The sequence below is a fragment of the Salmo salar genome, chromosome 17 (assembly GCF_965601325.2).
Source record: "Salmo salar chromosome 17, fSalSal1, whole genome shotgun sequence".
Classification (NCBI taxonomy): domain Eukaryota; kingdom Metazoa; phylum Chordata; class Actinopteri; order Salmoniformes; family Salmonidae; genus Salmo; species Salmo salar.
In genome coordinates this window covers 25,245,293-25,272,407 of record NC_138307.1, presented here as the reverse complement: position 1 = coordinate 25,272,407, position 27,115 = coordinate 25,245,293, and the positions used below count along the sequence as shown (strand labels likewise).

General features: G+C 40.4%; 2 protein-coding genes across 3 annotated transcripts in view; both read right to left on the bottom strand.

Annotated features, from left to right (window-relative positions):
* Window positions 1-5,043: 5,043 nt before the first annotated feature.
* The window catches only part of LOC123728193 (nectin 1a), a 37,145-nt gene continuing 15,073 nt past the window's right edge, over window positions 5,044-27,115 (bottom strand). The window contains exons 1-11 of one of the 2 annotated variants that reach the window (XM_045713738.2): window positions 9,724-9,876; window positions 8,093-8,431; window positions 7,496-7,801; window positions 7,235-7,270; window positions 6,958-7,063; window positions 6,795-6,860; window positions 6,575-6,604; window positions 6,442-6,459; window positions 6,237-6,299; window positions 5,939-5,977; window positions 5,044-5,842 (exon numbers count right to left, since the gene is read on the bottom strand). In XM_045713738.2, the coding sequence (XP_045569694.1) occupies window positions 5,815-5,842; window positions 5,939-5,977; window positions 6,237-6,299; window positions 6,442-6,459; window positions 6,575-6,604; window positions 6,795-6,860; window positions 6,958-7,063; window positions 7,235-7,270; window positions 7,496-7,801; window positions 8,093-8,431; window positions 9,724-9,775 (1,083 nt within the window). In that variant the 5' untranslated portion in view covers window positions 9,776-9,876 and the 3' untranslated portion in view covers window positions 5,044-5,814. Of the gene's footprint in view, window positions 5,843-5,938; window positions 5,978-6,236; window positions 6,300-6,441; window positions 6,460-6,574; window positions 6,605-6,794; window positions 6,861-6,957; window positions 7,064-7,234; window positions 7,271-7,495; window positions 7,802-8,092; window positions 8,432-9,723; window positions 9,877-27,115 lie in introns of those variants that run through there. The other variant, XM_082963679.1, reaches the window with a different exon arrangement.
* LOC106575840 (OX-2 membrane glycoprotein) lies at window positions 19,708-23,893 on the bottom strand. The gene is made up of 5 exons (XM_014152536.3): window positions 23,692-23,893; window positions 23,182-23,523; window positions 21,871-22,197; window positions 21,144-21,242; window positions 19,708-20,923 (listed from the first exon to the last, which is right to left on the bottom strand). Exons 1-5 carry the CDS (start codon window positions 23,729-23,731, stop codon window positions 20,859-20,861), a joined length of 873 nt encoding a protein of 290 aa, XP_014008011.1. The 5' UTR covers window positions 23,732-23,893; the 3' UTR covers window positions 19,708-20,858.

The window sequence follows — 27,115 nt, the reverse complement described above, 5'->3', positions numbered from 1 at the left end:
CTCAGTAGTGTGTGTGTGGCCTCCATGCTGCCTGGTATGACCTCCCTACAACGCCTGGGCATGCTCCTGATGAGGTGGCGGATGGTCTCCTGAGGGATCTCCTCCCAGACCTGGACTAAAGCATCCGCCAACTCCTGGACAGTCTGTGGTGCAACGTGGTGTTGGTGGATGGAGCGAGACATGATGTCCCAGATGTGCTCAATTGGATTCAGGTCTGGGGAACGGGCGGGCCAGTCCACAGCATCAATGCCTTCCTCTTGCAGGAACTGCTGACACACTCCAGCCACATGAGGTCTAGCATTGTCTTGCATTAGGAGGAACCCAGGGCCAACCGCACCAGCATATGGTCTCACAAGGGGTCTAAGGATCTCATCTCGGTACCTAATGGCAGTCAGGCTACCTCTGGCGAGCACATGGAGGGCTGTGCGGCCCCCCAAAGAAATGCCACCCCACACTATGACTGACCCACCGCCAAACCGGTCATGCTGGAGGATGTTGCAGGCAGCAGAACGTTCTCCACGGCGTCTCCAGACTCAGTGTGAACCTGCTTTCATCTGTGAAGAGCACAGGGCACCAGTGGTGAATTTGCCAATCTTGGCGTTCTCTGGCAAATGCCAAACGTCCTGCACGGTGTTGGGCTGTAAGCACAACCCCCACCTGTGGACGTTGGGCCCTCATACCACCCTCATGGAGTCTGTTTCTGACCGTTTGAGCAGACACATGCACATTTGTGGCCTGCTGGAGGTCATTTTGCAGGGCTCTGGCAGTGCTTCTCCTGCTCCTCCTTGCACAAAGGCGGAGGTAGCGGTCCTGCTGCTGGGTTGTTGCCCTCCTACGGCCTCCTCCACGTCTCCTGATGTACTGGCCTGTCTCATGGTAGCGCCTCCATGCTCTGGACACTACGCTGACAGACACAGCAAACCTTCTTGCCACAGCTCGCATTGATGTGCCATCCTGGATGAGCTGCACTACCTGAGCCACTTGTGTGGGTTGTAGACTCCGTCTCATGCTACCACTAGAGTGAAAGCACCGCCAGCATTCAAAAGTGACCAAAACATCAGCCAGGAAGCATAGGAACTGAAAAGTGGTCTGTGGTCCCCACCTGCAGAACCACTCCTTTATTGGGGGTGTCTTGCTAATTGCCTATAATTTCCACCTGTTGGCTATTCCATTTGCACAACAGCATGTGAAATTTATTGTCAATCAGTGTTGCTTCCTAAGTGGACAGTTTGATTTCACAGAAGTGTGATTGACTTGGAGTTACATTGTGTTGTTTAAGTGTTCCCTTTATTTTTTTGAGCAGTGTATATTCTGAACTTCTTTTATTTTATTTTGTATTATTGCGCTATCCCTATGCTTGTGATGTCTTTCTACCTCAGTTTATGTGGCGGGACTACCACTGGGCTGAAACACAATCTCCAGATTGTATAGTTATCAAGACAGCAGCACCACCTGCCCCTTACTTATTGAAAAAGGTGCTTAGCGACTACCGCTTCGGCACCTACCTGGCACGAACTCGGGACCTCTGCCTTGCTAGCACACGTGACTGTTCTCCCTCATGCATCTTAGCTGATCACGCCACCTCAAAAGCTAATGAGGTGACGCAAGCGGGACACTTAAAGCTGAGGCGCAAGTTTGGGGTCAATTCCAATTAAATTCCAGTCAATACATGAAGTACACTGAAATTCCAATTTGAAGTCCTATTCCAATTCTCTTCAATGCCTTTCAATTAGGAACATTTGGAATTAGAATTGGAATTTGGTTTACTTTCTGAATTGATCTGGAATTAAAATGGAAGTGACCTTACAATGACCCTGCTGAGGAGGAAGTTTCACACATCTCCATGTGCTACATTCATCCCTCAAACTTCCTCAACAGCGCCCCCAGTGTTGAGCTGAGCGCAACTGTTGATCTGAGCCATTGCGCAACACTGTAAAGGATGTCGCGCTGCTTCCTTAGCGAGTACTGCTTACCCCCATTGACCCTGCTGAGGAGGAAGTTTCACACATTTACAACATTCTGTTTAGTCCACTGAAGAGGCCTCTAAAATAACTAGTGTTAAACGTTACAGTTGTTAATATTTGATCTTTCTCAGAAACCCCTGTGCAAGAGGAACCAGTCAAAGGAGCATCACTTTGGTTGGATTAAGTTTTATTGTGTTCCTCTACTGAGTATATACATCATATCTGTAGTCGGTCTGAGCAGGAAGTGTCGGGTCAACGTTTGGTTCTGCAGTTGGTCAGTAAGTGTGGAAGTGTATCCAGACTTGCTCTGCTTTTGGTGCTGTGGGGTCTATTCACAGCTGTTGAAAGTAAGAGATATTGCATGATCTATTTTATTTGTACCCTAAACCTAATACAGGGTAACAATGAGTAATTACAGTACTTGTTACACTGTACTTACAGGAATTCGGCCTACACAGTAATAAGGACACTGTATTGTAAAGTCTAATTGTTCACTACAGTTTTAATAGTCATTAAGAATAAACTGTCATTTTTATTTTCCTACCTTTAGCTTCAAGATCAATCAAACCTATCCTATGAAAAAACACTCTCACACTCTGCTTCTCTTCCTGTTTGCAGACTCAAGTAAAAACTTTGGGAACAGGAGGAGCAGATGTTACTCTCATCTGCCAAAACCAAACCCTGAGTTACATTACTCAAATGATATGTCATTTAAATAGAGTGATGAGTGTCCAGTGTCATATTGTTCTGACCCAAAAAGTCCAGACAGCATTTGTGACCCCAAAGTCACACTACAGATAGAGAGTGACAGAGTGTTTCTACACATCACCAACATACAACCATCTGATGAAGGGAACTACACCTGTGAGTCTTACATTTTAGTCATTTAGCAGACGCTCTTATCCAGAGCGACTTACAGTAGTGAATGCATACATTTCATACATTTTCTTCACATTATGGAGGTACACATCTTTTGCATTTCAGTATTTCTGTCAAAGGTGTTTGGAGTTTTTCCAGGTTATAGAGCTCACCAGCTTGTAGTCCTAAAAACCGAAAATGAGTTACCTCTGGTTCGTTCAGCCCTTCCTATGGGAAAAATGAGTTACCTCTGGTACGTTCAGCCCTTCCTATGGAGAAAATGAGTTACCTCTGGTTCGTTCAGCCCTTCCTATGGAGAAAATGAGTTACCTCTGGTACGTTCAGCCCTTCCTATGGAGAAAATGAGTTACCTCTGGTTCATTCAGCCCTTCCTATGGAGAAAATGAGTTACCTCTGGTTCGTTCAGCCCTTCCTATGGGGAAAATGAGTTACCTCTGGTTCGTTCAGCCCTTCCTATGGGGAAAATGAGTTACCTCTGGTTCGTTCAGCCCTTCCTATGGGGAAAATGAGTTACCTCTGGTTCGTTCAGCCCTTCCTATGGAGAAAATGAGTTACCTCTGGTTCGTTCAGCCCTTCCTATGGGGAAAATGAGTTACCTCTGGTTCGTTCAGCCCTTCCTATGGGGAAAATGAGTTACCTCTGGTTCGTTCAGCCCTTCCTATGGAGAAAATGAGTTACCTCTGGTTCATTCAGCCCTCCCTATGGGGAACATTAATGGGGAAAGAATAGGGTTTTGGAATAAACGCTGAAAATAAGGTCAGAGGTTAACACAGGCTTCGGAGATTTTATACGTTTTGTTCTATGAGATACTATCAGTCAGTTAACATGACCATGGAGTTAGTGAGAATTATTGAATTCAGTCCTCTGTATGGTGTAAAACATAATCTGGTACGCTGACTATCAAATCCATGTTTCAACAATCTTTAAACTGAACAGACCAGGGTGTGATGCGTTCTGCCTCTTCATGAGACGTCAGAGAGTCAGCTGCAAAACTACAGTATCAAACCCGTTTCAATACAACATCTCTCCCTAAAATTATATTTAGGCGACCCCTAGTGGCACTTGTTTGTAACTTCGGTTGGTCTCTTGAGCGGCAGAAGAATCAGACAATTCACTCTTGAAGCATTTCCAGCAGCAGATTTATGACACATTGTATAACAAGCGATGTCACAACATACATTACAACATTGTTTAAACATTTTATTTATAAAAGTAGAAAACAAACACACAACAAAGGACATCACAACATTGTGTATCTTACAGCATTTGATTTATAAAAAGTGAAGAAAGAAAACACACACACACACACACACACACACACAAAAACACACACCATGAAAGTAGTCTACATTATGACATTATGTAGGTTATAATATCACAACACACCATGAAAGTAGTCTACATTATGACATTATGTAGGTTATAATATCACAACACACCATGAAAGTAGTCTACATTATGACATTGTGTAGGTTATAATATCACAACACACCATGAAAGTAGTCTACATTATGACATTGATGTAGGTTATAATATCACAACACACCATGAAAGTAGTCTACATTATGATATTGTGTGGGTTATAATATAACACACCATGAAAGTAGTCTACATTATGATATTGTGTGGGTTATAATATCACAACACACCATGAAAGTAGTCTACATTATGATATTGTGTGGGTTATAATATCACAACACACCATGAAAGTAGTCTACATTATGACATTATGACATTATGTAGGTTATAATATCACAACACACCATGAAAGTAGTCTACATTATGACATTGTGTGGGTTATAATATCAACACACCATGAAAGTAGTCTACATTATGATATTGTGTGGGTTATAATATAACACACCATGAAAGTAGTCTACATTATGACATTATGTAGGTTATAATATACACACACCATGAAAGTAGTCTACATTATGATATTGTGTGGGTTATAATATCACACACCATGAAAGTAGTCTACATTATGATATTGTGTGGGTTATAATATAACACACCATGAAAGTAGTCTACATTATGATATTGTGTGGGTTATAATATAACACACCATGAAAGTAGTCTACATTATGACATTATGTAGGTTATAATATAACACACCATGAAAGTAGTCTACATTATGACATTAGTGTAGGGTTATAATATCACAACACACCATGAAAGTAGTCTACATTATGATCATTGATGTGGGTTATAATATAACACACCATGAAAGTAGTCTACATTATGACATTATGTAGGTTATAATATCACAACACACCATGAAAGTAGTCTACATTATGATATTGTGTGGGTTATAATATAACACACCATGAAAGTAGTCTACATTATGATATTGTGTGGGTTATAATATAACACACCATGAAAGTAGTCTACATTATGATATTATGTAGGTTATAATATCACAACACACCATGAAAGTAGTCTACATTATGATATTGTGTGGGTTATAATATAACAACACACACCATGAAAGTAGTCTACATTATGATATTGTGTGGGTTATAATATAACAACACACACCATGAAAGTAGTCTACATTATGACATTGTGTAGGTTATAATATAACACACCATGAAAGTAGTCTACATTATGACATTGTGTGGGTTATAATATAACACACCATGAAAGTAGTCTACATTATGACATTGTGTGGGTTATAATATAACACACCATGAAAGTAGTCTACATTATGACATTGTGTGGGTTATAATATCACAACACTTGATTTATTTAAAAAAGTGAAGAATAAAACAAAACAAGTGTAGTGTGGATTTATCATGTTTCATCATTAACCAACTACAAAATATATTTACATAATACTGTATCTATATATACAATAACCAGCAGGCCTATGTGTGTCAGCCATTCAGTCCACTATTCAGTACCCACAATGCCTATGGATAGAAACGGTCTCTGAACCACACAGATGTGTGTGAGACAGTATGGTAGTCACTCAGTTCTCATAACCCTCTAAAAGTTTCCTAAAATAGATACAACAAAATGGCATAGATATTTATAAAAAAATATATATACTTCTGACTGCATCTTTGTAATTATTCATGATTATTTCAGCTCACCTTCTACATTGCAGGTCATCTGGTCTCTGAGGAGATAATCTGTATGAAAGAAGGTAATTTAAATATCGACTGAATGGAGTATCCTATACTAGTGACATGAGTAACATAACACAACAATGCAGCAACGCAACAAATGCAACTCATTTGCATGTATGCAGTCACCATGACTACCACCTAAGAACATCATTCCAGAGCTTCTTGTTCAATGAGAGAATACGGTATAAAACCTACTTTACAACATCTTGTGCTTGTTGCATCATACACTTGGCTGAGGAGCTGAATGAAGGTGTAAACCTACCTCTTTACAGCCTCCTGAGCTGGTTGTATCCTGCGCTTGTCAGACGAGCTGAGGGATGGTATCCTGAAACAAGAGGAAATGTTTTTGTTATGTTCAGATTTTTGTATTTTTGTTAATTGATACAAAAAGCTTTTGTAACATTCTCAATATTGTCTGTTTCACGCTTTCTATCGGGATAATCAAATAAAGTTGTAAAAATACTCACATTTGTGATGGACTGGAGCTTGGTGTGAAAGAGATTAAAACAGACAATGTAGCGGAAAAAAACATACACAACAGAAATGTTATAATTATTATTTATCTTAAAAAGCTGTTAAAAATGTTGAAGAGATACTCACATTTGTGATGGACTGGAGGTTGGTGTGACACTGAAATAAATCAAAATAAACAATGTACTGACAAGAACCACATCATCTGATTCATTATTTTATTACAATTATTTAATCATGAAGAATGTACCTGTATAGCACATATTCTCAGAAAATGTAATTATCATGTTTTCTTTCAAATAGGTATCCATCATAATCTCTTAAATGTTCTTTAGAATGAGCATCTTACTGTTTGGATGTTGCTGGTGTCTTTAAGGAAGTTCTGCTGATTTCAGGGTCAGGAACTGGGGGTTTTCTACATCAAATTAGAGATCAACTGGTAAACAACTGGCAGTCAAATCACATTCAATTCAGAGTAACTGTTCAGTTTCAAGGAAATAGTTTTTATCTACCTGGAAGAGGTATCTTTTCTCCTCTTTTGCAGCCATATTACACAGAATACAGCAATGAGACACACTGAACCCAGCACTGCACCAATCACTGCACCAACCACTGCACCTGTGAATGAGAGAGATGACAAGAGAAGACAGAGGTCAACTTCCCAGGTACACCACACTAACGCTTCATACATGTAAATATGTCTCTGCACTACACCTGAAAGTTGAACAGTAAAAGAGTCAGTCAATAGGTTGATTATGACCTGTCATTATTAGAATAACAACCACTTACCACTGATCGTGTCATCATCAGAGACCTGAGATTTACCTAGCACAGAAATACACAGGAAGTACTTCATCATGAACACAGGAAGTACTTCATCATGAACACAGACAGTACTTCATCATGAACACAGGCAGTACGTCACCATGAACACAGGCAGTACTTCACCATGAACACAGGCAGTACTTCACCATGAACACAGGCAGTACTTCATCATGTTCCTGATCATGTCAATATATTATGGTGGTATTAACCCTAACCGTTTCTCACCTGCAAATGAAGCTTGATCCCTAGTTGGAATCACCATGGAAACCTCCTTGACGGCACCACGGGATGACGCTACACACCTAACCCTGGTGTCTTTGTCAGGTAGACTGGACGCTGCCACCATGGCAGTTATGGTGACAGTGACTGTTTCATTGGAATGGGTGACATCAGCCATGGTGGATTTGTCTAGACTGATGTTTTCTATGTGGTCCCAGGTTACTGTAGGAGCAGGTCGTCCCGTAGCAGAACAGGACAGAGTGGTGTGACTGTTGTTGGTTTGTGTGATGAGGAGTGAGGGGCCATACAGCTCTATAGGACAACAGACATAGTTCACAGTGAATGTAAATACTATAAGGTTTTCATGTACATCAAGGTCAAATGGATGCATGATAATTTGAGGGAATTGTTCCTGGGTTAATCATTTACACACAGGTCAAGGTAGAACAATGGATTGAAGGCATTGGAGGCTATTGTTCCTGTTTTAAAGGGACATAACATTGTTTTAAGACCTCAAAAGTAGTCTAATGTTAAGGTGAATCCACATTATACAATTTGGATTTTAGAGTGAATTAACCCCTCCTTACAGTGATCATATTTTACCATTAATTTGGAGGCAGGTCCTGCCACTGATAGCTCCTTCTGGATAGGCGTTAAACAGACACTTGTAGCAGGACTCATCTCCTCTTGACACTCCTCTGATGACAATAGAGTAGTTCTGCAGACCCTCGTCTTCAAACTCCACTTTCCTCTGAAAAGGTGGGTTGACTACTGGTCCAAATCGTTTGTTGTAGGTGGCCACATTTTCAGTCGCCCCTGGTGTCACCTTCTGCCAGGTGACTTGAAGCACGTTTTTGGGTTTCATGAGCCTGCAGCTGAAGTGAGCGTCCTCTCCCAGGGTTGCTGTGACAACCTGCTGTGTTCTCACCAGCTGAGAGAGCCCTGCATGAAGATAGTTACAGGCTGTTTAGTACACACATCTAATAAGCGCTACATTTTAGCTACCTGCAGTGAACACTATGAAGGGACTAAACAACAGCATAAATACATTTAAAGGTATACGCAGTATTGCATCTATCATTTCAATTCCCATTCTGTATGTTTGTACATTTCAAAATACTCTTGGAAGACTAGCCCTTGGTGGGCTAAAATAAATCCTAATACATTTAATGCTGGAATATGTAACTTTTTGGGCGACCAGACCAAATTCACATAGAAATTAGTTTATTGAAATTATAGAAATATATATGTAATTCTCCTTGAAAGCAAGTCTAAGAAGTGGTGGATCTGTTTTATGTGAGCTATTTCTATGCTTCCTGTTTTTTGCAGCTGAAAGTACAATATTTTTTGGGTTATAGAAAATATATTTCAGTGTTTTAGATGTTACAAGTTGGCAAAAACTTTGTTCCAACTTATCTAGACAAGTTGGGTTCAAGTTCAATCAAGTATTGTCTCAGTTTGAGACAAGTATATTAATGTTGTACTTAGAGTCCAGTCCCCCTTGACTCCTTTCCAGTTTCAGCTGTTATCCAATTAACTGACTGGACAGTGTTTTTTTCTGTCCTGACAACAAATCCACTTTTTTGCTATAGCTGATGTAATGCATCACGTCATCTACTGAAATATATATTTTAATTGTAAACTGGTCCTTGACAAGTACATTTACAAAAATAAAGTAAAATAGATCTTGCAGAGAGGCACATTGGGAAATATGTTAATAAGACACATGTATTTTGAGCCAACACAGTATTTTAAGCTGAGAGTTTCAGCAACTCAGGTTTTTCTATTCATCTCAAATTGAGCAAAAATCATTGGCTTAGTGAAGTATTCCATGTCAGCTAAAAAATCCTGTCAATTCAAATGTCCAGGCAACTCGGATATTTAAGCTCCATGGACTTTTTATAAGTTGCATGTTTTACAGTATAGAACAGGAAGATGCTGATGTTTGTATACTGATGGTGACTGGACCGGCCATTCACCAGTAAAAAAGACACCTTCTTCAATAAAAAGACACCAGCTTCAATAATGTTCAAAATATAATACTTTTCATTGAATTAAATGTATTCCTTTAAGGACTATCTGCAGTTACAACTGAGCATAATGCACCTATATGTGTAGTCTAGTTAGCTACATCTCATAATGAAACGCAACTCTGAAATTGATAATACTGTATAACTTACATTTAAGACCTACAGACCTATCATGTATTTCATATGAACACGGATGTAACTCACCCTCAGGAAGGAATAGCAGCAGAAGAGTAAGGTAACTTTTAACACGAACCATGGCAGCAATGTGTGGCTTGGTGAGGCTGGGTGATATAAATGGACCTCTGGAGAATGTGTGGCAAGGTAGTATTTCACACTAGGAACCGTTTTCAAAGGAGGCATTGTGGGAGGCATGGTAACGTAGTCTGTTAGATAGTTTAAATACTAACACGCTCTGTTGTTTTAGGTAAAAAATTAACAAGCAACCTTGTTGGCCAATTTTGTGTTGGGAGTTCCTCCCACAGAGATAAGGGCAGTTGCTAGTCTCTCATATCAGAGCTGTAGCTCTCTACCCACCGGTGAAGTGGAGCACAGCATGCTGGGAGATCTCCCACTCAGAGAAGAAGATCAGCTCGAGAGAAGAAGTAGTTTCTGAGAAACAACAAAGAAAGATAAATATATCATCACATTTCAATTTGGTCAATTCAGAGATCTTTGTGGGAATAGTGTGTCTGTACAGTGAACCATAAAGGTTTAATGCAAAAGCTGCCAATGGGACTACAGTCATTGTGGAACATATTGTTGTTTGGGAAAAATGTTTTAATTTGCGACAAACCTTCACAAAGAATATCTGCAAATACATTGTTTTTGCAACCAGCCAAAAACATTCTAATACTGTATAATGTTTTGTCCACATACATATTATTTAAGTAATATAATCATAATGAATCTAGTTGCGAGAGTCCTCCTGATTTCAGGGTTATCAGGCTCTGTGCATCAAAAAAGAGAACATTTGATAAAGTAATCTGAAAGCAGTCAAATCTCATATTCCACTGGAAGGCACAGCACATATTCCAGAATAACAGCATTAATGGTTTTTGGGAAAAATCACATGTAAGTTTGTCAATCAATGTCACAGTAAAACTGTACTTTCTCTCAGATATCTGAATAAAAGCCTGATCTTCCACCACAGTGACCCAGCTAAAGATTGAGAGTTTATGGGGGTAAATTTGGGTAAACAACATGACATGTTATAAATAACATTGTAATTTCTCCCTTTGCACCACAACACTGCCACGGCTCCACAGCATACAGCAGAGACACAATGAACCAATCACTGCACCTGTGATGAAAGAGATTGAAAGTGACCAGAATAATGGAATGATTCACAGGTAAAGCATAAGAAGGTAAGTAAATAGGTTGACTATCACTTTATCACTATAACAATAAGTAAATAGGTTAACTGACTTGGCACTATTACAGTAAGTAAATAGGTTGACTATGACTTGGCACTATTACAGTAAGTAAGTAGGTTGACTATGACTTGGCACTATTACAGTAAGTAAGTAGGTTGACTATGACTTGGCACTATTACAGTAAGTAAGTTGGTTGACTATGACTTGGCACTATACCAATCACTGAGTTTCCACTGATCCAGATATTGGAGATTTGAGATTGACCTATCATGCCAATTATCATGCATGTATTGACAAACCATGGCCTCTTTCACCAGCCAATCAGACTTAATCACTGACTGACATCACCATAGAAACGTCCTTAGTGGCACCACCAGAAGGTACCACACACTTAACCTTGGTGTCTTTGTAAGGTAGACTGGACACTGTTGTAGTAGTTGTGACAGTTCATTGGGGTGGGTGACATCGACCGTGGTGGAATGTGGTCCCTGGTTACTATAGGAGCAGGTCGTCCAGTAGCTGAACAGGACAGAGTGGTGTGACTGTTGTTGGTTTGTGTGATGAGGAGTGAGGGTCCATACAGCTCTATAGAACAACAACAGACACAATGAACAGCACATGAGTCATAAAGCAGGTATCTCATTTTTATTTTATTTCACCTTTATTTAACCAGGTAGGCCAGTTGAGAACAAGTTCTCATTTACAAACAAGTTCTCATTTACAACTGCGACCTGGCCAAGATAAAGCAAAGCAGTTCGACACAAACAACAACACAGAGTTACACATATAATAAACAAACGTACAGTCCATAACACAATAGAAAAAAATATATATACAGTGTGTGCAAATGAGGTAAGATTAGGGAGGTAAGGCAATAAATAGGCCGTAGTGGCGAAGTAATTACAATTTAGTAATTAAACACTGGAGTGATAGATGTGCAGAAGATGAACGTGCAAGTAGAGATACTGGGGTGCATAGGAGCAAAAATAAATAAATAACAATATGGGGATGAGGTAGTTGGATGGGCTATTTACAGATGGGCTATGTACAGGTGCAATGATCTGTGAGCTGCTCTGACAGCTGATGCGTATAGTTATTGAGGGAGATATGAGTCTCCAGCTTCAGTGATTTTTGCAATTCGTTCCAGTCATTGGCAGCAGAGAACTGGAAGGAAAGGCGGCCAAATTAGGAATAGGTTTTGGGGGTGACTAGTGAGATATACCTGCTGGAGCACTTGCTACGGGTGTGTGCTGCTATGGTGACCAGTGAGCTGAGATTTCTTTTTTCTTTTATTTCACCTTTATTTAACCAGGTACGCTAGTTGAGAACAAGTTCTCATTTGCAACTGCGACCTGGCCAAGATAAAGCATAGAAATTTGATACATACAACAACACAGAGTTACACATGGAATAAAAAAAAAACAGTCAATAATACAGTGGAACAAAAGAAAACAAAAAGTCTATATACAGTGAGTGCAAATGAGGTACCGTAATTTCTGGACTATTAAGCGCATCTGAATATAAGCCGCACCCACTGAATTAATTTAAAAAACATATTTTGAACATAAGTAAGCCGCACATGTCTATAAGCCGCAGGTGCCTACCGGTACATTGAAACAAATGAACTTTACACAGGCTTTAACGAAACACGGCTTGTAACAAAAATAAATAGGCTTTAACGAAACACGGCTTGTAACAAAAATAAATAGGCTTTAACGAAACACGGCTTGTAACAAAAAATAAATAGGCTTTAACGAAGCACGGCTTGTAACAAAAATAAATAGGCTTTAACGAAACACGGCTTGTAACAAAAAATCTAAAATTAGCAGTAAACAGTAGCCTACCAAGAAAGTCATTGGTCACTATCTTCCTCCTCCTGTGCACTGAAACCATCTCCTCGGTGTCGGAGTTGAATAGCCTCAGAATTGCTTCATCCGATATTGGATCGTTTTCATTGTCGCTCTCGTCACTTTCATCCGGAGGCAAGTCCCCCGCTGAGCCCTTTTCAACATGCAGCACTCCAGCCTTTCGAAACCTGTTGATGATAGTGGATTTTTTGACAATGCTCCACGCTGTCAGGACCCACAAATTTGAAAGCGGGAAACATCCATATATTAGCCGCGTCATTGTTTAAGCCGCGAAGTTCAAAGCGTGGGAAAAAAGCTTATAGTCCGGAATTTATGGTAAGTTAAGGCAATAAATAGGCCATGGTGGCGAAGTAATTACAATATAGCAATTAAACACTGGAATGGTAGATGTGCAGAAGATGAATGTGCAAGTAGAGATACTAGGGTGCAAAGGAGCAAGATAAATAAATAAATACAGTATGGGGATGAGGTAGGTAGATAGATGGGCTGTTTACAGATTGGCTATGTACAGGTGCAGTGATCTGTGAGCTGCTCTGACAGCTGGTGCTTAAAGCTAGTGAGGGAGATATGAGTCTCCAGCTTCAGAGATTTTTGCAGTTCGTTCCAGTCATTGGCAGCAGAGAACTGGAAGGAAAGACGACCAAAGGAGGAATTGGCTTTGGGGGTGACCAGTGAGATATACCTGCTGGAGCGCATACTAAGAGTGGGTGCTGCTATGGTGACCAGTGAGCTGAGATAAGGCGGGGCTTTCCATAGCAGAGACTTGTAGATAACCTGTAGCCAGTGGGTTTGGCGACGAGTATGAAGCGAGGGCCAACCAACGAGAGCGTACTGGTTGCAATGGTGGGTAGTGTATGGGGCTTTGGTGACAAAATGGATGGCACTGTGATAGACTGCATCCAGTTTGTTGAGTAGAGTGTTGGAGACTATTTTATAGATGACATCACCGAAGTCGAGGATTGGTAGGATGGTCAGTTTTACGAGGGTGTGTTTGGCAGCATGAGTGAAGGATGCTTTGTTGCGATATAGGAAGCCGATTCTAGATTTAATTTTGGATTGGAGATGCTTGATGTGAGTCTGGAAGGAGAGCTTACAGTGTAACCAGACACCCAGGTATTTGTAGTTGTCCACGTATTCTAAGTCAGAGCCGTCCAGAGTAATGATGCTAGACGGGCGAGCAGGTGCGGGCAGTGATCAATTGAATAGCATGCATTTAGTTTTACCTGCGTTTAAGAGCAGTTGGAGGCCACGAAAGGAGAATTGTATGGCATTGAAGCTCGTCTGGAGGTTAGTTAACACAGTGTCTAAAGAGGGGCCAGAAGTATACAGAATGGTGTCGTCTGCGTAGAGGTGGATCAGAGAATCACCAGCAGCAAGAGCAACATCAATGATGTATACAGAGAAGAGAGTCGGCCCGAGAATTGAACCCTGTGCCACACCCATAGAGACTGCCAGAGGTCCGGACAACAGGCCCTCCGATTTGACACACTGAACTCTATCAGAGAAATAGTTGGTAAACCAGGCGAGGCAATAATTTGAGGAACCAAGGCTGTCGAATCTGCCAATAAGAATGTGGTGATTGACAGAGTCGAAAACCTTGGCCAGGTCGATGAATACTGCTGCACAGTAAAGTCTCTTATCGATGGCGGTTATGATGTCGTTTAGGACCTTGAGCGTGGCTGAGGTGCACCCATCACCAGCTCTGAAACCAGATTGCATAGCGGAGAAGGTACGGTGTGATTCGAAATGGTCGGTAATCTGTTTGTTAACTTGGCTTTCGAAGACCTTAGAAAGACAGGGTAGGATAGATATAGGTCTGTAGCAGTTTGGGTCTAGAGTGTCACCCCCTTTGAAGAGGGGGATGACCGCGGCAGCTTTCCAATCTTTGGGAATCTCAGACGATACGAAAGAGAAGTTGAACAGGCTAGTAATAGGGGTTGAAACAATTTCGGCAGATAAGGCGGGGCTTTACCTAGCAAAGACATATAGATGACCTGGAGCCCGTGGGTTTAGCGACGAATATGAAGCGAGGGCCAGCCAACGAGAGCATACAGGTCGCTGTGGTGGGTAGTATATGGGGCTTTGGTGACAAAACGGATGGCACTGTGATAGGCTGCAACCAATTTGCTGAGTAGAGTGTTGGAGGCTATTTTGTAAATGACATCACAGAAGTCAAGGATCGGTAGGATAGTCAGTTTAACGAGGGTATGTTGGGCAGCATGAGTGAAAGATGCTTTGTTGTGAAATAGGAAACCGATTCTAGATTTAATTTTGGATTGGAGATGCTTAATGTGAGTCTGGAAGGAGAGTTTATAGTCTAACTAGACACCTAGTTATTTGTAATTGTCCACATATTCTAAGTCAGAACAGTCCAGATTAGTGATGCTGGATGGGCGGGCATGTGCGGGCAGCGATCGGTTGAAAAGCATGCATTTAGTTTTACTTGCATTTAAGAGCAGTTGGAGGCCACGGAAGGAGAGTTGAATGGCATTGAAGCTCGTCTGGAGGTTTGTTAACACAGTGTCCAAAGAAGGGCCAGAAGTATACAGAATGGTGTCGTCTGCGTAGAGGTGGATCAGAGAATCACCAGCAGCAAGAGCGACATCAATGATGTATACAGAGAAAAGAATCGGCCCGAGAATTGAACCCTGTGGCACCCCTATAGAGACTGCCAGAGGTCCGGAAAACAGGCCCTCCGATTTGACACACTGAACTCTGTCTGAGAAGTAGTAGGTGAACCAGGAGAGGCAGTCATTTGAGAAACCAAGGCTGTTGAGTCTGCCAATAATAATAATAATAATAACCCTGTTCCTGGAGAGATACCCTCCTGTAGGTTTATAAACCAACCCTGTTACTGGAGAGATACCCTCCTGTAGGTTTATAAACCAACCCTGTTCCTGGAGAGATACCCTCCTGTAGGTTTATACTCCAACCCTGTTCCTGGAGAGACACCCTCCTGTAGGTTTATACTCCAACCCTGTTCCTGGAGAGATACCCTCCTGTAGGTTTATACTCCAACCCTGTTCCTGGAGAGATACCGTCCTGTAGGTTTATAAACCAACCCTGTTCCTGGAGAGATACCCTCCTGTAGGTTTATAAACCAACCCTGTTCCTGGAGCGATACCCTCCTGTAGGTTTATACTCCAACCCTGTTCCTGGAGAGATACCCTCCTGTAGGTTTCTTCTCCAACCCTGTTCCTGGAGAGACACCCTCCTGTAGGTTTATACTCCAACCCTGTTCCTGGAGAGACACCCTCCTGTAGGTTTATACTCCAACCCTGTTCCTGGAGAGACACCCTCCTGTAGGTTTATACTCCAACCCTGTTCCTGGAGAGACACCCTCCTGTAGGTTTATACTCCAACCCTGTTCCTGGAGAGATACCATCCTGTAGGTTTATACTCCAACCCTGTTCCTGGAGAGATACCGTCCTGTAGGTTTATACTCCAACCCTGTTCCTGGAGAGACACCCTCCTGTAGGTTTATACTCCAACCCTGTTCCTGGAGAGACACCCTCCTGTAGGTTTATACTCCAACCCTGTTCCTGGAGAGACACCCTCCTGTAGGTTTATACTCCAACCCTGTTCCTGGAGAGATACCGTCCTGTAGGTTTATACTCCAACCCTGTTCCTGGAGAGATACCCTCCTGTAGGTTTATACTCCAACCCTGTTCCTGGAGAGACACCCTCCTGTAGGTTTATACTCCAACCCTGTTCCTGGAGAGATACCGTCCTGTAGGTTTATACTCCAACTCCAGTTGCATCTAACATAAATCAACTCACAACCAGCAAATTATTTAAATAATGTGTGCTAGAAAAGAGTTGGATTGAAAACCTATAGCACGGTAGCTCTCCAGGAACAGAGTTGGAGATTCCTGCAATATAAAGTATAGTATTGTGATGTAGTACTCAGAAGGGGGAGTAGTCTATAATCTAGTCTAGGTACAGTAGGAGGAAGTTATGAATGAAGGGGCTTTTAAACTGACTGCAGTATGGATTAGTAACTGACTGCAGTATGGGTTAGTAACTGACAGCAGTATGGGTTAGTAACTGACTGCAGTATGGGTTAGTAACTGACAGCAGTATGGGTTAGTAACTGACTGCAGTATGGGTTAGTAACTGACTGCAGTATGGGTTAGTAACTGACAGCAGTATGGGTTAGTAACTGACTGCAGTATGGGTTAGTAACTGACAGCAGTATGGGTTAGTAACTGACTGCAGTATGGGTTAGTAACTGACTGCAGTATGGGTTAGTAACTGACTGCAGTATGGGTTAGTAACTGGCTGCAGGATGGGTTAGTAACTGACTGCAGTATGGGTTAGTAACTGACTGCAGTATGGGTTAGTAACTGACAGCAGTATGGGTTAGTAACTGACAGCAGTATGGGTTAGTAACTGACAGCAGTATGGGTTAGTAACTGACAGCAGTATGGGTTAGTAACTGACAGCAGTATGGGTTAGTAACTGACAGCAGTATGGGTTAGTAACTGACTGCAGTATGGGTTAGTAACTGACAGCACTATGGGTTAGTAACTGACTGCAGTATGGGTTAGTAACTGACTGCAGTATGGGTTAGTAACTGACAGCAGTATGGGTTAGTAACTGACTGCAGTATGGGTTCATGTGGTGAATTATTAAAGTAACAAACTCCAGAATGTGTGGACATCAGTGAATATAAGGAACTATGACTATAGATCAATCCTCTTACTTTGTTCACTGATTAAATCATTGTTCACTATACAGTTTATACAGTGACTTTCACTACACTATAAAGTTTATACAGTGACTTTCACTACCCTATACAGTTTATACAGTGACTTTCACTACACTATACAGTTTATACAGTGACTTTCACTACACTATACAGTTTATACAGTGACTTTCACTACACTATACAGTTTATACAGTGACTTTCACTACCCTATACAGTTTATACAGTGACTTTCACTACACTATACAGTTTATACAGTGACTTTCACTACACTATACAGTTTATACAGTGACTTTCACTACACTATACAGTTTATACAGTGACTTTCACTACACTATACAGTTTATACAGTGACTTTCACTACCCTATACAGTTTATACAGTGACTTTCACTACACTATACAGTTTATACAGTTACTTTCACTACACTATACAGTTTATACAGTGACTTTCACTACACTATACAGTTTATACAGTGACTTTCACTACACTATACAGTTTATACAGTGACTTTCACTACCCTATACAGTTTATACAGTGACTTTCACTACCCTATACAGTTTATACAGTGACTTTCACTACACTATACAGTTTATACAGTGACTTTCACTACACTATACAGTTTATACAGTGACTTTCACTACACTATACAGTTTATACAGTGACTTTCACTACCCTATACAGTTTATACAGTGACTTTCACTACCCTATACAGTTTATACAGTGACTTTCACTACCCTATACAGTTGATATAGTGAATTTCACTACACTATACAGTTTATACAGTGACTTTCACTACACTACATGCATTTCACTACACTACATTCATAATTGACCTTTAATTTAGCCTATAGCAGGTGTGTCAAGCTCATTGCATGGAGGGCTGAGTGTCCGCAGGTTTTTGTTTTATCCTTTCAATTAAGACCTAGACAACCAAATGAGGCAAGTTACTTACTAATTAGTGACCTTAATTCATAAATGAAGTGCGAGGGTGGAGCGAAAACCCGCAGACACTCGGCCCTCCATGGAATGAGTTTGACACGTGGCCTATAGCTATAGATAGCCTATACAAAATAATGAATGTAGTGAAATACAGGTTTGAACTGCTGTAAAAAGCACTACATTTCAGAAAGAAAAGCAATAGTATCAGCAATATTGTGTACATTCAGAAAATAAATCTGAAAATGCAGTATACCATGCATAAAACTAATTAGCTCACCTTTAGAAATGACTAGACTACTAGCAGAATAAACAGGTAGTTGTAGTGTGCAGGAGACCTGGTGAAAATGTGAGTTCTCTTATAGTCACTTGAGAGTAAAGAGAGGGAAATTGAATTTCCCTCTGTGTCCAACCAACATGAGGTTGAATGACATATGCCCCTCCCCATACACTAGGCTAAAAGTAACTTCACCTGGTGAGATTTTAAATAGATGTTTTTTTATGCTTTTCTTCCATAGTGTGTTAGCCAATGCCAGAACCATTGTTTTACCAGTTTTAATTGCTAAGGTTAAAGGACCACTTCTCAGGTCATAAAACAGAAAGGAGCTGAAATATTACACACACATAGCCAAGTGAGCCTGGTGCAGAGCTATAACAACCTACCCCTGATTTTAAATGGTGATATTACTGTAAACAAGGAGGAGCTATAACAACCTACCCCAGATCTTAAATGGTGATGTTACTGTAAACAGAGCTATAAGAACCTTCCCCTGATTTAAAATGGTGATATTACTGTAAACAAGGAGGAGCTATAACAACCTACCCCAGATCTTAAATGGTGATGTTACTGTAAACAGAGCTATAAGAACCTTCCCCTGATTTTAAATGGTGATATTACTGTAAACAAGGAGGAGCTATAACAACCTACCCCAGATCTTAAATGGTGATGTTACTGTAAACAGAGCTATAAGAACCTTCCCCTGATTTAAAATTGTGATATTACTGTAAACAAGGAGGAGCTATAACAACCTACCCCTTATTTAAAATGGTGATGTTACTATAAACAGTGCTATAACAACCTACCCCTAACTTTAAATGGTGATATTACTGTAAACAGAGTTATAACAACCTACCCCAGATCTTAAATGGTGATGTTACTGTAAACAGAGCTATAAGAACCTTCCCCGGATTTTAAATCTGGATGTTACTGTAAATAGAGCTTGGAAAACCTACCCTTATTTTAAATTGGTGATGTTAGTGTAAACAAGGTGACAATGGGAAGTTTGTGTTTTTTTAAATACAGCGAATAGTTTAATATCAAAATGGGGTTAACACAATCCATATAAAGAATGTTTCTGAATCTTAATCAACTGAAAACATTGTACAGATCAAGTGAGAATAATAGCCTGATTTATAAACAGTGTCAAATCAAGTGGGGTCAAACACAACAAGCAACATCCATGATCTAAATAAATAACAATAGGAACTCAAACATGAGGATATATCAAACAATCAAAGAGCAAACATTATCATCATTACATTCTAAGGGCTCAAATACATTCACACATTACACTGACATAACATGAAGAAAAACAAAACTACCTGTAGGTCCATAGAATTATAATAACAATACACTGTAAACTTAACTTGAACAAAAGTGCAATCGTATTGAAATGGGTTGAAATAAATTACTAAGTTATTTAGAAGATAAAATAAATAGATAAATCTATTCTACTTGGTGTATGTTATAATAAAGTACATTCAAACAGTAGGTGGTGTTGTCCTAATAGATGAGGTAACCTAGCCTGACGACTCAAACTACATTTTTCAGCTGCTTTGTCGTTCACTACATACTTTAGTCTGAATAAGGTTAGGGTTATTATTGAAGTCGTTGGAGGTGACGAGGGTCATGACGGGCGTTGTACAAACAATGTATTCAGCGATTGGATTGTCTCTAACCAATCAGAGTAAAATCGAATGATGAATTTTCAAACTGCTGTTTTACCCACGGGTGTTCTAGTTCTGACTCAACCCATCGTTACCGGACAAATCAGATGGCCCAGAATGTGTTGGCATTCGGTGAAAGGTTGGGGAGGTATTCAAATCCAGAATCACTGCGAAGAAGAAACTAACGTCCTTGGGCGTGGCGTAACATTTGGCCGGAGCAAGGAGTTTGGGTAGCCAGGCAACAGGTAACCTACCTCACATCACAACACTCACCTACAAGAGGCCATCAATCTCTGAAACCTAAAATGCCACTTCAGTACCTCTAAACAGCATTAACCATATCATGGCTTGTATAATGCATGTGATAATTAGCTTATTTATGACTGCGTAAGAATGACTCAACAAGGTTCAACATCCAGGCTCAGTAACAACAGGTGCTCCAGTCCTCAACAAAAACATCTGTCAGCTACAGTGCATATAAGCACGGTCAGCAACAGACAGATGTTTACACAATGCTCCTAAGAGGGTCCTGCTCGTCTGCTGTGGTTGTCAACACTGCTTGCCTGCAACCTGCCAGATAGAATGTGAAGGTTACTATACTGTACTACAGTGAATCTAAAAGGACGTTCTCCATAAACATTCCTGAGCTCCAAGACATACGCTGTTCACAGTTTATTTGATAAAAGTCAGAACCATATATAGAGTTGATGACTCAATTCATTCCATTTGTCTTACTAAGAATATTCAAATAAAGATATTACATATTACAGATAATCTTGTACGGACTCACCTTTTTTCTTTTGAAGCTCGACACAGCCAAAGATGACTAAAAGGGAAATGATTAGGAATACTGGAATGGCAACAGCCCACGGGGATGTCCTCTTGTCATCTGGAAGATGAAACATGAAATTCCAGTGAGCATGTGTTTGGAGAGACAGCATTTACTCAGAAGAGAAAGGCGAGTAATTTTACATCCTTCCTTTTAAATGCATTCAGTTTGAATAACATGTTGACATCATGTTCTGTCCCATCTATCCAATCATATCATCCATCATGTAGCTTCCCTGAGGGGCTGGAAAGTACCCAGAACTCAACACAACACTTGACTACAGTGTGATTTTAAAAGGGAGTGACTCGTGATGCTTTGCCATGGTAGACAACATTAAACCCAACAGGTGAGATAAGATTACTAACAGCACTAATAGCATCACAACATTAGCCTCTTGGAACCAGCCTGAAATCGCTGCGTTCTGATCTCAGGAAACAGAATGTTGCACTATTGCACGATGATGCTGGTCACAAGGCTTTCACAACATGTCCCTGGGGATGATGTAGCCTGTAAATGGAACGCCAAATTCATGTATCCAAATGTAAATGTTTACTATTAACATCATGAATTTGGCATGCTATTTATAGAGCTAGGGATGATGTTTTCTCATAGTTGTTTTCAAGTTGGACTAATCTGACACGCTAAAAGAGTACGGTTTAGAAGTATATAATAGGTCAACATTACGTACCCTCTTCAACCTCCCTCTCTCCAGGGAGAATAGGAAGCAGGACCCGCTCGTGTCTCTGTGTCCTCATCCCATTGTTTACGATACAGTCCACGTATCCCCCTGAGCCTGGCAACAGTTGGAGGGTGATGTTGCTAATGGCTGTGACAGTTTGGTCTTTGTTAATGACAGTCCAGTTGTTAGGTGTCTTTATGGGTACTGCTGCAGAAATGTTCCATTGGATCCAAGGTGCTGGTTTACCCGTGGCAGAGCAACTGACCACAACTTCCATGTCTGCTTTAGATTCAGTGCTGGGGACTTTTTGCATTGTGGCTCTCACTTCAGATACACCTTTGAATAGATGAAACAGGGAATATTAGATCATATTGATTTTATTGATATCACTTATTTTATCAGGCAGATCAATTAAGAACTGCTTTCAAAATATGTATCATGTTTTCATATATGGTTTGACACCAGCCATTTTTCCTTATTAATTAATGCATGCAGAGTTCATGGTCTTTCTGAAAGTTTTGGGATTCAGACATTGTTTTAAATCCTGCCAGTGATGTAACAATGCCAATATGGTGATTTATAGTTGCAGTTAGCTGGTGTTCTAAAGCATAGTGTTTCTATTCTCCTAATAAACCCCTAATAAACCTTTACACCGCCCATACTGTATTATTCAGATATCATGCTTTAGCAAATGTCCTGCTGTAAAAAGGGTGACTAAAGGATTATTCTATATTTGGCGAAGCACCAGATGTAAGGACCTTTATATTACCTGTATTGGTTTTGCTTATAAATGTATTAGTGAAGCATCTACAGTGCATTCGGAAAGTATTCAGACTGCTTCCCTTTTTCCAAATGTTGTTATGTTCCAGATTTATTCTTAAACGGAGTAAATAAAAAAAGTTCATCAATCTACACACAATACCCCATAATGACAAAGCAAAAACATGTTTAGACATTTTTGCAAATCTTTATTTTTTTTAAATCCATTTTAGGCTGTAACGTAACAAAATGTGCAAAAAGTCAAGGGGTCTGAATACTTTCCGAATGTACTGAAGGTATTCCTTATGAAGTCTTTATGAATGCTCGATAAGAGGATACCCCCAGTGACTTTCACTTCTATTCCAGTACCAGCACACCTGATTCAACTAGGTCTAATCCTGGGCTGGATAATTAGTTGACCTGATGTGCTTGTTTGTACCTGTGCTGATTTACGATTATTATTTTGAGTTACAATATCACTAACATTAAAATATAACTTCAACTGAATAGAGAACAATAGAGGTAAGCCCTAAAACTGTTGTTATTCAGTGCATTAAATACCTTGAACTGTAAGACACGTCTGCTTGCGTCTTGATCCACTCGGGTAAACATTGAAGGAACAAATATAGCAGGCTTCGTCCGCCCATGTTACATTCTTCACGGTAATGGACGTCGAGTTGAGAGATGCCTCCGTGAAAACCACCTTGCCTCGGTGCGGGTCTATGATTTGAGCTCCAAACCGCTTGCTGTAGGTGGCCAGATTCTCCACCGAGTCGTCTTTGAACAGCCTCTGCCAGGTGACTTGCAGCACACCTGTCGAGTCCGCATGGGTGCAGGTATATGATGCGTCGGCATTGAAGTCAACCCTGGTGTCTCCTCTAGCTACGACGTTGACAGAGACCGCTACAAAAGGAAGAAGGAATGTTAACAGGTAAATAAATAAAACAAGTTTAGCCTACATACAATATAATCAATTACCTGTCAAACTTGGTAAATGTTGCTAACCTAACCTATATTATCTTATATGAGCAGAATCAACCCCAAGTCAGAAAGCCATGGAAAACAATTTACCTTCAGAGAGCAGGCATAAGAGAATGAGAAAAGTATTCATTCTCAGCTAGTGAATGTTGACTAAAGCTCATGGTTTTGTTTCTCACGTTGTACCATAATATATTGCTTCGTTAGTTGCACGTGAAGTGAGTCAGATTCAGCGAAAGTGCAAGAATGCTTTTGGAAAGCCCTTCAATTGTTGATGCGGGAAGCCTAGAGAGTAGCCTAGTTCCCCAGTGGTTCCCGGCCGTAGCCAATTACAATGTGACATCTACTGTAAAATACATGACAAGGAAGAAGGAACAGTTAGTTCTTGTATTTTCTGTGGCTCACAGTAGGCTGAACCTTAATGACGTCATAGCAAAAAAAATTAAATGGGAAATCTATTTAGCTATAGTTTGTTGACGTAACATTATTTTTGTTCACAGGCTCTGTACCAAACTAAACTCCAATTTAGAGGCCATCACATCAAAGGCATCAACAGGCTACTACAACTACAGATAGTTCCACACAAATTTGCTGCTTATGCTGCACCCCCAGAAGCTATACCGAACAGAAATAAACTCAACATGCAACAATGTAATTATTTTACTGTGTTTCAGTTAATATAAGGAAATCAGTCAATTGAAGTAAATGTATTAGGCCCTAATCTATGGATTGACTGGACAGGGGTGCAGCCATGGGTGGGCCTGGGAGGGCATAAACCCACCCAATGGCAGCCAGGCCCATGCCATTCAGAATGAGTTTTTCCCCACATAACGGCTTTATTACAGACAGAAATACTCCTCTGTTTCATCAGCTATCCGGGTGGCTGGTCTCAAACGATCCCTCAGGTGAAGAAACTGAATGTGGAGGTCCTGGGCTGGAGTGGTTGCATGTGGTCTGCGGTTGTGAGGCTGGTTGGACGAACTGCCAAATTCTCTAAAATGACGTTGGAGGTGGCTTATGGTAGAGAAATTAACATTAAATTCTCTGGCAACAGTTCTGATGGACATTCCTGCAGTCAGCATGTCAATTGCACACTCTCTCAACTTGAGACATCTGCATTGTTGTGTGACACAGCTGCACATTTTAGTGGCCTTTTATTGTCCCCAGCACAAGGTGTACCTATGTAATGATCATGCTGTTTAATCAGCTTCTTGATATGCCACACCTGTCAGGTGGATGGATTATCTTGGCAAAGTAGAAATGCTCACTAACAGGGATGTAAACAAATTTGTGCAGAAAATTGGAGAGAAATAAGTTTGTTGTGCATATGTAAAACTTCTGGGATTTTTTATTTCAGCTCATCAAACATGGGACCAACACTTTACGTGTTGCGTTTTCATATTTTTGTTCAGTATAAATAGGCCTACACTTGATGAACAGTACATTTCAGTCAATCTGCATTAAAAAAAAAAACATTTTACAATGTGGGAAATGATGACTCTGTGTTATGGGAATAAGGTGAACATTTTATGAGTCAGACATTTTAAATCCATTACAGTAGTATGTGTGTGTCATAGGGGTTTAGAGTTTTCACAACATGCTTCTCACATTAAGTGCTGTTCTGGTAATTGTGTCAGCAGGAAGTTACCAGATTCTTCTCCTGGTGGTTGCTGGTCTCCATTGTTAGTCTGGTGTTAGGGGTTGTGGGATTTCCTCTTCCTAGGAGATGTGTAGTGACTGACTGTGTCTGAATGTCATATCAAAAGGGGGAAGTCCACTGCCCCAGTGGGTAGAAGACACGAGTTGCATTACACAAGTGAAACTGAAAGTGTTTAAGATAGTTATGAATTTATTAATTGAAAGTGATGTTAACCTTACTATAACCAGTGGTGTAAAAAAATACTTTGAAGTACTACTTAAGTAGTTTTTTGGGGTATCTGTACTTTACTATTTATATTTTTGACTCCACTACATTCTTAAAGAAAATGTTATTTTTACTCCATACATTTTCCCTGACACTCAAAAGTACCTGTTACAGGACAGGAAAAGTGTCCGATTCACACAGTCCCACCATCCCTGGTCATCCTGACTGCCTCTGATCTGGCGGACTCACTAAACACACATGCTTCGTTTGTAAATGATGTCTAAGTGTTGGAGTTTGCCCCTGGCTATCCGTAAATAAACAAGAAAATGGTGCCGTCTGGTTTGTATATATTTTAGGAATTTACATTTACTTTTGATACTTAAACCAAAATACTCTAACACTTTTACTGAAGTAGTTTTTTGCTGGTTCACTTTTACTTGAGTATGACAATTGGGTACTTTTTCCACCACTGAGTATAACACAGTTAGATTTGTATATAATTTGTTTTTATCTTAATTGTAATGGTACATTTTATTACAAACAGCATGCCTATTAAATTATAGATGTGTATTAATCCCATCGTTCTGTTATTTTACCATTTACATTCTAGCTGGGAGTAGCCTAAGGGTGGCAGGTAGCCTAGCAGTTAAGGGCATTGGGCCAATAAGTGAAAAGTCGCTGGTTCGAATCCCAGAGCCAACTCCAGGGTCACTGTCAATAATGGCTGATCTCTGGCTGTGACCCCACTATCTGAGGGTGTCTCAGGGGGAGTGGCCCAACAGAAGGTCTGAGGGTTACTGTAGAAAAGAATGAAGGAGGAACCATCCTGACTGGAGGGTTATTACAGTACTCTGGCCACTTTCAGCAGCCTCTGTGGTAACTGAGTGTTGTACTGAATCCAATTCCAGGAAAGGAGGAGCAGTCAAAAGTAGACACTCCTTATCTGATATCACTGTAAACTTTGATATCCTGTTATTGTTTAAAGGGTGTTGGAATGTGTATGAGGAGTCATCTGGTGAAAGGGTTGCCGGTTAAAATCCCAGGTCAGATGAGACAAACTTCTCCAGGGGCACTGTAGTGTACTGCAGTGTGTGTGTGTGTGTGTGTGTTAAATTGTGTGCATGTGTGTAGTTTCCATAGAAACCCCTAATGGGAAATTGCATAAAAAGGTGTGTTCTGACCCAAACATCAGATCCAAAACATGTTCATTATATCTTGGGAAGTACCTGTCTTATATCCTAGTTGGCAGGTGTGTTCTTATGTTACTGTGGTGACATTGATACATGTGAACATGTCTCACTCAACCAGAGGACGATTCCAGCTGCATCTCACTTATCTAATGTACATAACAACAGATAGTGAAATTAAACATATTTCTTAACAATTGATGTAGTCTACAGTACAGAATATGAACTATATAAGGCCTGTTACAAAGAACAAATGGTAAAAAATCTAAAGTACGGAGAGAATTCCACACAATCAGGTGATGCAAGGATCTTACACAAATATAAAGTATCACATATTTAGGTAATCAGACGGGACACTTTCCTGGAATTTTTACTTCAAATGTTGCATCACTATCTGTTCATACCGCTGTGACTAAGTCCTTTTTCAAATGCAGCACAGCGACAGACACTCACGTCCCTGCTCTCC